At 41.2% G+C, this 12,314-nt stretch overlaps 1 protein-coding gene across 4 annotated transcripts in view; it reads left to right on the top strand.

Annotated features, from left to right (window-relative positions):
- HERC2 (HECT and RLD domain containing E3 ubiquitin protein ligase 2) overlaps nt 1–12,314 on the top strand; it is a 244,592-nt gene that overhangs the window by 17,150 nt on the left and 215,128 nt on the right. For all 4 annotated transcript variants that reach the window (XM_075535640.1, XM_075535641.1, XM_075535637.1 and 1 more), the window contains exon 5: nt 2,490–2,627. In XM_075535640.1, coding sequence (XP_075391755.1) covers nt 2,490–2,627 — 138 coding nt within the window. The remainder of the gene's footprint in view (nt 1–2,489; nt 2,628–12,314) is intronic.

Genomic DNA, 12,314 nt, shown 5'->3' with positions numbered 1-12,314 from the left:
TTGGCACCATCAGCTTTCTTCACCACGCTTGCTTATGTACCCATTTTGTGTTCAGCGATGTGTCAGGGAAGGTGAACATCACAGAGTGCCATGTTAGTATAACAAAGTGTTCTTGTGTTGAGGGAGTACTTGAGTGGAGGCCCATTGTCCATCTGCTGCCATAATATTTTATGGATAAATACACATACTCAGATCTATTCCCCTATCATTATATATAAATGTATTTGCATATATACATGCCTGTATCTAGACCTCTATAAATGTCCTTTGCATCCCAGTTCTTTCCTCTATTTCACTTTTCTCCTGTCCCACTATCATGCTTGACCTTCATTTGGGTTTTGGTAATTCTTCTTGCCCTTGATCAAGCCCCCCCAAGTATTTTATGCCCTACTTTGCCATCAATTTTAGATCACTTATTCTTCCCTTGTCCCTGGGTTTGTTGGCACCTCCTCCTTACCCTCCCTCTCCGACAGGCCCACTGTTCTCTCCTCTGAATTGTTCATCCTCCTATCCTGTCCAGATAGACGTGTATAGACAATAATACATGCAAAAACAAAGCAGAGCAAAACATAACCAAAAAAGGAGATAAAAATAAATCAACAACAGCTAATACAACAAAACAAATAAATAAATCAAGAGAAAAAGAAAGCCCAACAGTACAAACTGAAAAGCCCTCACACAGTTCCAGGTCTGTCCATTGACCTTTATGAGTGTTTTCCAGTCGAGTCTGCTGGGCTGCCACACCCTGGCCCCCAAGTCCACCTCTGGCATTCCTTGGGGACATGGTTGCTTTGCTCCCCTTGCTGGTCCGCTGTACAGCCTTAGTGTTCACCTCGGTGCGGTGGGGTCAGATCAGGAACATCTCCCACAGTCCCCAGTGCTTTTCCCCCCTCAGTGCTATGTGTCAGTGAGGGACATGTCAACCTGCCTAGTGATGGTGTCGGCCCTTGATCCTCTGTGTGCACTGGCTGCTCTGAGCCAGAATATTGCCCTCAGGGACTGGTGGGCCGGGGTGTGTTCCACTCTCTCCTTCCCTCTTCAGACACACCCCAATTCCTGAGCTGAAGTTTCAGTGTTGTTCTCTGAAGTGCATTCCTCTGGTGTGGGGGGTGGGGTGTGCTCACGTGAATGGAATTGGGGGCTGGCCCCGCTGACCTTTGTTCCCCGGTTCATGCCTGTATGTTGCATTCACCTCTTGGTGAGCCAGGTTGACGTCTGGTCCCTCTCTCCCTCCTGAGGAGATACAGACAGCATCCTCCCCTTGGATGGGTTAGTACCCTGTTCCCCTGTCACCTCTGTCTCTGTTATTTTTTCTCTTTTTCTCCCTCCTCATATATTCCTGGGTTGGATTTGACACCTGTATTAGTACCTGGACCTCACCCTGGCCATGTATGTATTTAGTAGCTTCTGCCCATATGTCCCTTTTTGCATATTTTGTTTTGTTTTGCTTACCTCGTGCTGTACTTGCCCTTTTGTGCTTGGCTTACTTTGTTTAGCATTATTTCTTCCAGTTCTTTTCATGCAGCAGTGTGTTTCATGTGTTCATCACTGCTTTTTAGGGATGTGTAGTACTCCATTGTATGTATGACTAGTTTTTTAATCCAGTCGTCAGTTGATGGGGTTTCCTGGATCATATGGTAGTTCAATTTCCATCTGTTTTAGATATTGCCAAATCGATTTCCATAGTGGCTGTACATACCTACAGGTTCACCAGCAGTGGCAAAGTCATAAGTGTTGTTTCTTTTTTGTCCCCATGTTCCTGAGTTATACTTTGTATTCGTGTTAGTAGCAGTGCCCCGTGTAACAGGGATTCTCATTTGTTAGTGGAGTATATTACCAGGGATGGCGTGGCATTAAATAGAGTTAAAATTTTTTTAAAAATTATTACTGTGTATTTCCTTTCTCTGGCTTTATATAAGCTAGGTGTCCTCAAACTACGGCCCCGGGCCACATGCGGCCCACCGGGTGTTTTTGCCCTATTTTGTTTTTCACTTCAAAATAAGATATGTGCAGTGTGCATAGGAAGTTGTTCATAGTTTTTTTTTTTTTAAACTATAGTCCGGCCCTCCAACGGGTCTGAGGGACAGTGAACTAACTGGCCCCCTGTTTACAAAGTTTGAGGACCCCTGCCTGATATGAGCATTAGGAAGCACCAGTAAAGGAAATCTTGTATAATCCAACTAATTAAGTTTAAAGCCTAAGGTTTTGAGTTGTGAACCATATTAGGAAGTCTGTAGAATATTATTTTGAAAGACGTGTTTCAAAGGAGAATTTCAGTGATAGGTTGATTTCCCTGTGAAAAAGGTCCCATCATGCCTGTCTATGTAAATTACAATGTACATATCATAGCTATGGTTCGTATACTCATGTCTTTATAATTGCACATTCAATTGCATAGTATATTGGTTTCTGGGATGGACATTTGCCAAGAGAATGAGTGAATGCTGTGTCTGGGAAAGTATTTACAGATCTAATTTTCAATTCTCTAGATGATGGTGCTGATAGCCAAAGTGGGACAAAGAAAGAAGACCTGAATGGTAAAGAGAAAAGAGATGAAGAAGAGACTTCTGTGCCCGCCTATGAGGCCAAAACCATTCTTGAGAGCTGGGTCTGGGGCAAGCAGCCAGGTACTGTGCCAGCCTGACATGTCCTTAGTCTGTAAAGCTCGATCTGGACATTCCTTAATTGTAATGCATTTCTCTCTATATGCAAGTAAAATTCCTCTGTTCACTCTTTGATACTAAGTGTAATTCAGTTTTTTATATGGATGCATTTTTGTTTCAGATCATTTTAATGTCGGGGGAATAAGTGAATGTTTTCTTATGAAATGGACAAATTTAAAGTGGAAATCTTGCAAGACTACCTACCCTAATTCTAGTTTTCTCTCAAGACTTAACTGCTATTATAAATTTGGTGTGTGTATTTGCCAGGGGAAACCAGCCCCTAATACATCATTACGGGTCCAATAGGCGCAATTGTACAGTGATAATAAGTAAAGATCATAGTAAAGTTACAGAGAGCATGAGAGATAGAAGAGAAGTATTGAAATAAATGGAGTCAGGCACAATTCATGGTAGCATGCTCACCTCAGCCCCACTTGATGGTCCACATGGAGGGAGCGAGAGATCTTTAAGACTATCCCAGGCTTTTATCTTCTCTGGGGACATGCAAGCCCCCTAATTACAGGTGAGGACATTCGTCACAGGAAGAGGTTGTGCTATAGGTAATACACTAATGAGAGGAGGTGGTTTAGGGAAATACATGCAATAGGAAGAGGAGGGATTGGGGGTATACATGTGACAAGATGGGAGGATCCTAGATTCATGTTGGCAGCCTAACCTTGGTCACCCTTGGGCGGGCTTGACCTCTCTGGGGTCTCCTACAAGGAAACAGTCAACTACTATCCTTATCAGAAGGCAGTGGGCCCTATTTGTTGTGGGGTAAACAGTGGAGTCTGCTTGCTCTAGATGGCTGATAGCTCTTAGGAAGAACAACCCCTGACCTACTTCTGATGACCTTCAAGTGTATGGTCATTCGCAAACAGTTATGTTTGCCATATATTTGGGGGAGACAGCTTGGGAGAAACCCTTCTGTATCCCACATGTATTCAGACTTTTTTTCTTGCTAGAAATAGCACCTGTTTCTTAAGATTATTGTAGTCAATGAATTCTCACAGGAAAGTGCTTTCAGAATTGCCTGGCATGTTCAAAGTGCTAGTGTTAGCAGTTTTCTAGATACTTTCGGAATTGTATCATCTACTGGTTAGTTGCTAAGAAGTGTCATTTTCATAGATTACTGTTAGAAGTTTTATTAATGTAAATTTTTTTAGAAACAATTTATAATGGCCAAGGAATGCAGCCTACAATAATAGTGAGCCTCACAAAGATTACTTTTAGTCTGTCAAAGTTCCATAAAATTCACTACTTAATGAGATGGCTGTTACCTTGTGGAGGTTTTGTCTCTGTAATGTGTGACTCTTAGAGTCAGACTGTGAGTTTTGTTAGGTCATGTCTTTTTATTCTTTATATTGATAATTTGTATCTTCTATTTATTTGATCATTATAGCTGGAAAATTATCCATATAATTGATTTTTCAACCCTCTTTTAGAGCCAGTTTTGGGATTGTTTTCTTTTTTTCTCATTTTTGTTGCTTCTTTATTTTTTCTTTGTCTTTTATTATTTCTTTTCTACTGCTCACCTTAGATTTTATTTGCTGTTCTGTTTCTGATTCTATAAGACAAGCTTAGAGCATTGATATTTAGATCTTCTTTTCTAATACAAGTCTTCAAAGTTATAAATTATCCTTTAAACACTGTTTTACTTATTTTTATAACTTTTTATTGTGGATTAGGTGGGGGTATATTTATCAGATCATCATTTTTGCATTAAACAATTTAAACCTCTTACTGGCTTACCCTGTCCCTGCCCCACCCTTTCTCTTCAATTTCCCATGTGATAGGATGTTCTCTAGGGTCTCTCAGTTGTCATTGACTAGAGGGCAGTTAGTTTTCAAGTCTGTTTATCCTTTATCCTATTATTTCCCCTTCCCTCCTTTATCTCCCACCCCTTGTTGTCATGAGTGTGTTTCTTTTGATATGAAAACCTTTGATTTTTAAAAATATAGTAGTGGTCTCTTAACACATTGAAGACGATTTTTTTTTTTTACTAACTTACCCAAGTGGCCAGGTATTTTTTCAGCTGGTTTTTTTTTTTTTGCATTAAACTATAAATGGGTTTAAATCTCATCAACTTTTTATCATTTATTTATAGCTTTCAGTTTTTGAATATAAAAGTCTTACATTATGAAACAATATTTTGCAATGTATGCAGAATGTTATTTCTTTTATGAACTATAATCCTCATGAAATTATAAACTTGTAAAAATAATCAACCTAGTCCATATTACTTTGAAAAATTAGAAGAATTAGGGTTAAGAATTTTCATGTCTTTTTGTGTAACGGGAGACCACTTGAGGGATTTAGGCGATGCTTTACATTCACTGAGGTTTGATCATGGTAAGTGCACAACTCCTTGCAAAACAATTCAAACAAATAGTAACTGTTCGATTTAACCAAAATACACTAAAATGCTAAATAAACAAAAAGAACATGAAGACAATCGAGTTTGATACATTTACTACTGATGCAAATATAAGGTTTATTGGGGCGCAAAACAGAACCAAAGATCCAATTGGCAAAGTTTTAGAAGCAGGCTTCATTGGGGACAAGTGGACGGGTTCAGCAGCCCACAGTAAAGTGGAGTGCTTGAGGTGTTTTTTATACCCCGTCTGTTGAAGCTTCTGGATTGTTGACATAAGGTGCGGTTTTGCTCACTGGGGCTTACGTGACTGTTTGCTCGTTGTACAAGGTCAGCCTGTTCTGGTTCTAGAAACAATGAAATGGGTGGTCTGTGCTTTTAGAGGGTACAGTTGTTCGCAGAACTAGCCCATTTCTGGGAAACTCAGTCTGGGGGAAGGGTGTCCATGCTTTTACCAGACAGTAAATACCTAAGTAGACGAAGTAGTTAAAATATATCCAAGCACATGGCATCTGAAGACAACGTCTAGAAATCATGAGTTATCTCATGTTCTGTCCGTAACAGATGGCACGCAAAGCACGAGTAAACTGGATTCGTCCGCAATGTGTTAAAATATTTGTCCACTTGTGATCGACTAACTTCACTTAGCATATGTCCATCTGATCCATTCATGTCATGAAGTGTTTCACATCATTATTCTTTGGTGATGCATCGTATTCCCTTGTGTGTATGTACCCGTTTATCCTGTCTTCCCTTGATGGCCTTTCAAGTTGTTTCCATCTTCTTGCTACTGTGAGCCTTGCTGGGATAAACGTGAGTGCGCAGACGGCTGTTTGTCCTGTGTTCCTTTTTCTTGTAGGATATATGCTGAGGATAGACGAGGATATCTTAGTCCTATGGTGTTTCTGTTCCTGATAGTTTGAGGAAGCACGCTTTCCAGAGTGGATGTACTGGTTTACAAGGAGAATTCACTGTTGTTTTAGTTGTCTAGTTCTGATGTGCAGGAAATACCTTTTAACAACAGATGTATTTTATCCCCGTTTAGGAGGGTAACCACTCCCACACCATTTGAGTAGATTCAGACCTATGGTGACCTTAATTGAGTTTCTGAGGACGCAGATCTTTATGTGTGAAGATAGCCTCATCTTTGCCCTTTGGAACACCTAGTGCTTTTGAACTTCCAGTCTAATGCTTATCAGATAGCCCCAGCAGAGGCTACAAAGTTGAATTAAGAGAATTGGCTTGAGGGTGGTCCTTGTCTCTGTTTCTATAGCAAGGTACTTGTTTTTACAGCTTCTGCTTTCTGGCTTCTTGGAGATCCCCAAGTGTGTTGGCATTTGTTTTATTCCACCTCTATCTTAACACATGTCTATTTGGTGTCTCAAAAACATTGGTTTATGACAGCTCTACAGTAATCTTGCCAAACTTCTGAGAACCATGGCCCAGACAAATTGACATTGAATGCAACCTTAACCATCACAGTACTGCTGACATCAAACGTTCAAAATGGACAAATCTGTAGAAATCGAAATAGATCCCAGAACTGGGAGTTGGGGGAGAACTTGGAAGGGCAATCCAGAGAAACTGCTTATGTGGCATTTGTCACCGGCTTGTTGTTCCTGGGGGACTAGCACGATGCTTCGTCTCATTTGTAAGGAGGCAGCATTAAGCAGTGCTCACACACTCATATCCACACTGCAGCGAAGACGCAAGTCAAAGTTTTATTGAAGCATAGAGTCACTCCAAAAATAAAGGAAGCCGTGCTTCTCTCGAGGTGACATGGGGACCTTAAGTATAAACAAGATACGCCACTGGAGCAAAGAGTTCCCCATAGGAACTGAGAATGGATCTTATTTACCGGAATATTTCTCGTTTGTAAAGGCATAATCAAAGGGGATGGAGTCCCAGCTCTTTAGATGGTCAGACTGCCTTCTAATTAGTTACTCAGTTTGTCCTTGGGTCTCTGGCAGTTTCTGTCAGATTCATTTCAGCTCTTGCTCAGAGTCAGCATGTTTGATATTTATCTCAAATTACAGTTCTGTGTCAGGATGCTTCAGATGTTCATCAGAGCCTGGTTTCAAGGTTACAGTGTTTACCAAGCTTGTTCTCACAGATCCTTTGTGTATTCCCCTAGCAGGTAGAAAGTCCTTGCTCTGTCCTTGTTATGTATGACGTGTTTCTTTTTCTTTTTTAAACGTTTTATTAGGGGCTCATACAACTCTTATCACAGTCCATACATACACATACATCAATTGTATAAAGCACTTCTGTACATTCTTTGCCCTAATCATTTTCTTTTCTTTCTTTTTTTTTTCCCTTTTCTTTTATTACATATTATTAGGGACTCATACAACTCTTATCACAATCCATACATATACATACATCAATTGCATAAAGCACATCCATACATTCCCTGCCCCAATCATTCTCAAAGCATTTGCTCTCCACTTAAGCCCTTTGCATCAGGTCCTCTTTTTTTTTTCCCCCTCCCTCCCCGCTCCCCCCTCCCTCATGTGCCCTTTGCAATTCATACATCGTTATTTTGTCATATCTTGCTCTATCCGGAGTCTCCCTTCCCCCCCTTCTCTGCCATCCCTCTCCCAGGGAGGAGGTGTATGACGTTTCTTTTTGGAAAAATGGGAATGTTATAACGTGGATGTGTAAGGTCTCTCTCCGGGACTAGATTTCAGCCTCGGTCCTTGGCTCCACACGAGAAAGATTTTACGCCGAAGCCGGGCTCGTGATCCAAGTGAATTTAATGAAAGTTCAAAGAAGCATCAGGTTTTACGCGGCACCCATAGGATTCCTTTGACCATGCGGCCTGCAGAGACTGCTAGGTCACGCAAGGATCTCCCCCCTCCCACGAAGACGACCAGACCACCCAAGCAAGACAAGACCAAGAGACCAAGAGCCTCTTCCTTCCGGTCCCTGCCTTTTCAAGGGTTCCCGGGGGAGGTGTGGTGAACGACCCCAGGTCGATCACATTGGCTGAATTGCAATCACCTGGCCCAGGTAGGCTGATCCAGGTGTAACGCCCATCCCAGCCCACCGGCTGGAAAATCCAGCTTTGTCCTTTGCTGACTCTCCTAGGCATGCGTAAATGGACTTCCCAATTCCCTAGGCTAAGCTGCCTAACAGATGGTTGCACCCTCTGGGACTGTACAACAAACAAGTCACTCTACAGTTTAAGTGTGTGACTTACATGGTACACCAAGTATGTCTCAGAGGCGTTTCCTGCTTTTTTTCTTGACGGAGGTTTTTCCCTGTGGTTTATTTTAATCTTGTTATGGGTCTTTTCTTTCTTTTTCAGCGTATTTGCTGTGTTAATTTTTTACTCGTTATGTTTCCTATTATATGAAGCTTAGGGTGGGACAGATGTGTGAACCTCACAACTGTTGGTAGTGGCTTCTTGGATTTACAGGGGTGCTGGTGACATAGGCTGAAGGAAATGGGGAGCAAATAATGAGTCCCGGAAGGTGGAGGAAGTTCTGGAACTGATTGTGGTGATATATGCACAACTCTTTAAGTATGACTGGACTATGGAAGTGTCTGATATGTGAATTACATATCAAAAGGTTGGAGGAAATAAAGCAAAAACAAACAAAAAACTAATAATCTTACTTACAATTTGTCTGACCATGTTAAAGAAATAGTGTTTTGTGCATTTTCCCCCTGTTCTAACCAGGATCATCTGTTAGGCCCTTGGTTTGATTGGTTTATGGTTGTAGGTAGCCAGGCACTATCTTGTTGTAGTTTCAGGGTAAGTAAGTTATGACTGGGTAGGTCTTTAGTCTTGCAGACTTGTTTTCATCTGTGATTTTAGTTACTTTCATACTCTTTAATTGCTGACATCAGGAGGCCAGTCCTTTTATCTTAGATGGCTGCTCACAGGCCTTTATATCTCAGATATTCCTCATGTCAATAGAATGTAGAACATGAACTTTGTAAGCTATATTTTTTGATTGCGTTAAAGCCTTTTTGTTGTCAAATTATAAGTTTTCTATATACTTTCAGTATTAGACCCTTATTTGTTATATTCCTGATGATAATTTCCTAGCTTATAGGTTGCCTCATTTCTTCTTTTGATAAAGTCTTTTGATGAATATATTATTTAAATTTTAAGAAGTTTCAGATGCAAATTTTATTTTCTGGTGCATTGAGCACTACCCTTGCTTGTTCATTTTGCGTGGATACAGAAATATCCACATGTTTGATTGTAACTGATCCATGAGCTGTGGCCAATGTGGTTGGATGATCAAGGCCTTGGATAGAATGTGATTAGGAAATTGGTGATAAGGAAGTTTTGGAAATATGTAGAGAAACCTCTCTGAATGGACCAAAAAGTGAAGTTCCTCACCAAAGGGTGACGTTGGCAGAGGAGACTTTTAACAAGCAAGTGGATCGGATGAAACATTTTATAGCAACTCCTCATCCATCCATTGCAGTCGTTGCTTAATGGACTCCAGAACATGGTGATGCTGGGGGCAGGCATGGAGGTTATGCATGGGTTTAGCAACATTGACTTCCTCTTAAGGCCTGTTTGGCTACCACCACTGTTAAGTGCCCAGTGTGCTCGCCACCGAGAACAACACTAAGTCTGTGATGGGGAACCATTCTTCCCAGTAAACAGCCAGCAACTTGGTGACAGGTTGATTATATGTGACCACTTCCATCATAGAAAAGAGGGTGTTTTTAAAAAAAAATCATTTTATTGGGGGCTCGTACAAATCTTATCACAATCCATTCATCTATCCATTGTTTCAAGCACTTTTGTACATTTGTTACCCTCATCATTCTCAAAACATTTGCTTTCTACTTGAGCCCTTGGTATCAGCTCCTCATTTTCCCTCTCCCTCCCCCCTCCCCATGAACCCTTGATAATTTATAAATTATTATTATTTGATCAGAAAAGAGGGTTTTCTTATTGGAATATTCATTTATGCTGGTTATGAATTTTCTTCTCTGCATGAAAAACTTCTGCCCAAACTACCATACAGGATGCCTATTGACTTGTCATTGTATTCCATGCAATATTGCCTTGGATTAAGAGATTCATTCAAGGCAAATGGAATATTTCCATGGGCCTGTGCGTATAGAAATCACGAGTTTTACCATGTTTTTCGTTGTACTGATGAAGTGAAATTGATAGAACTGTACAGTGGCCTTCAGAAGACCCAACCAGGATGTTAGCTAAGTGGAACTAACCCTCAAGGAAGGATTGGGGTAATATTTTATGCATGCTCTAAGCCAGATACTATAGTTTCTATTATAATCAGGATTTACAAATCTAAAAACCAAGGAGTAGATATGGAAGTGACACCATTCACTATTACGTCTAGTGACCCACTTGGAAATTTTTGCTTTTTGTTGCTGCAACTGTGTACTTTGCAAATTTGTTGGTTTTGGGAGAAATACTCTCACCTGGAGACAAAATAGTGATGCATTGAACTGGATGTTAAGAATGTCACCTGCTCACCTTGGGCTCCTCATATCTCTGGGGAAAAAAGAGAGTTAATGTATTAGCTAGTGTGATTGATTGAGCCTGATTGCCAAGAGGAAATTGCATTGATGCTACATAATCTTGGTTAAAAAAAAAGAATTCCTGGAATGCAGGAGCTTCTGTAGGATATCTTTTAGTACTACTGTGCCTTGTGACTAAATTCAGTGGAAAATTCAGCATTCCATTTCTGACATGACTGCTTTCACAATGAAAGTGGGTCATCAGGTCCCTGACCAGCTGATGTGCCTGCTGAGACCAAAGGGAATACGGAATGCATGGAGGAAGAAGCCAGTTTTAATGACCACCGTGACCATGCGACTGTCAGCAGTAACAGGGAAGATGATTGTTATGAACATGTTTTCCTTGTATGTACTCATTAAATTTTTTTGTTTTTTGCTACTTACAAAATATAAGATGTAAATGAAGCTAGAATGTTTTTGGTTGTGCCTGTGTGTGTATTGGGCCGGTTGTCTATAGAAACATATCCAGTGACACTAATTATATGTGTAAGAAATAGCTTTATATTAAATAAGTAGTTTTTTTTTTAATCAAGAAGGCATTGCAACCTAGTCCAACTCAAGTCCTTAAATCCGATGCAAGCCAGGACCATGTTCAGATTTCCATAGCTGCAGACGGATTGGTGATGCAGAAAGGTGAACCATGAAATAGGAAGCTCACAGGCTATTCAGTGCAGAGTCTCACGGAGCCAAAGTCAGTGGAAACACGGCAGGGTGCTGACAGCTCTCAGGGTTGGGTGTCCCAGGTGGGGCAAAGTCCCAGCAAGCAGGAAGGTGAAGGATCAGAGAGAGTCATTTCCCAGTGTTTCTCACTCACTATACAAAGAGGCTTAGGACATGAAGGAAGTATCATCAGGGTGTGACCCAATAGGTTGGGCCCTACCCCTACCTTATCCAGGAGTGTCTGGTTGACACAGTCCGCAACCATCACAGTGTGTTTGTTGAATTGTGTTAGGTGCCAGTTTGACTTTATAATAGTCTTCATTTAGAGATTATATAGGATTTTGGGAGGTGTGTACATGTACAAAATTGACAAGCAGTTGACTGTCATTGTTAAAATTGAGCGTCCACTTCTTAACCATGATTCTCAGTGATTTGGCTGTTTTGATGTAGTCATTCCCTATGTTTAGAACTGATACACCCCCTCCCAGGGGGACGGACAACAGAGAATCCGGTTCAGACAGCAGTAGGTGTAAGACATGATACAGTTTAGTGGCTTTGTGAGGAGATCTGCTCTCCAGTTGAAAGGGAGATGTCTTGCGTAGCTCTGCTCCTTTTCACACTAGGACTTTTCAGCCTTTAGTCCGTGGGAATATGCTGGTCCCTTAAATCTGCCTCAGGTGAGTTTGAGGAAAAGCCCAGTTCATTTAGTGGGGTTTCACGTGGAATCTTTCTGGTGTGGTTTCTGAAGGAGGTTGAAAGGACACTGTCTGAAGTCCTAGTAATCTATAGGGCTCGGCCAGGGCCACGAGGGCCTGAATAGAATCTGTGTCAATGTTGTCCAGTTAGGAACATAGTGTGGGGTGTGTTCTCCCCTGGGCTTCGATGTAGGTATTACTAAGCATTTTGTCTTGATGGGAGGTTGCTCTTTCCATTTTGCTCACTATCCGAAATGTAATTGCTTTCTTGAGATGTACATGCTCCCTTCCACCTCGACTTGGATTCCAGCCCCTCCCACGTCATGGGGCGATTCACGGATTTAACACCTTAATGGGTGCATAGTATTCTATTGTGTGTATGTATCAGGGTCCCTTTAGCCA

Source organism: Tenrec ecaudatus, chromosome 17, assembly GCF_050624435.1.
Source record: "Tenrec ecaudatus isolate mTenEca1 chromosome 17, mTenEca1.hap1, whole genome shotgun sequence".
Lineage (NCBI taxonomy): Eukaryota > Metazoa > Chordata > Mammalia > Afrosoricida > Tenrecidae > Tenrec > Tenrec ecaudatus.
Note: the sequence above shows the minus strand (reverse complement) of the source record. Positions and strands in the feature narration are given on the sequence as shown.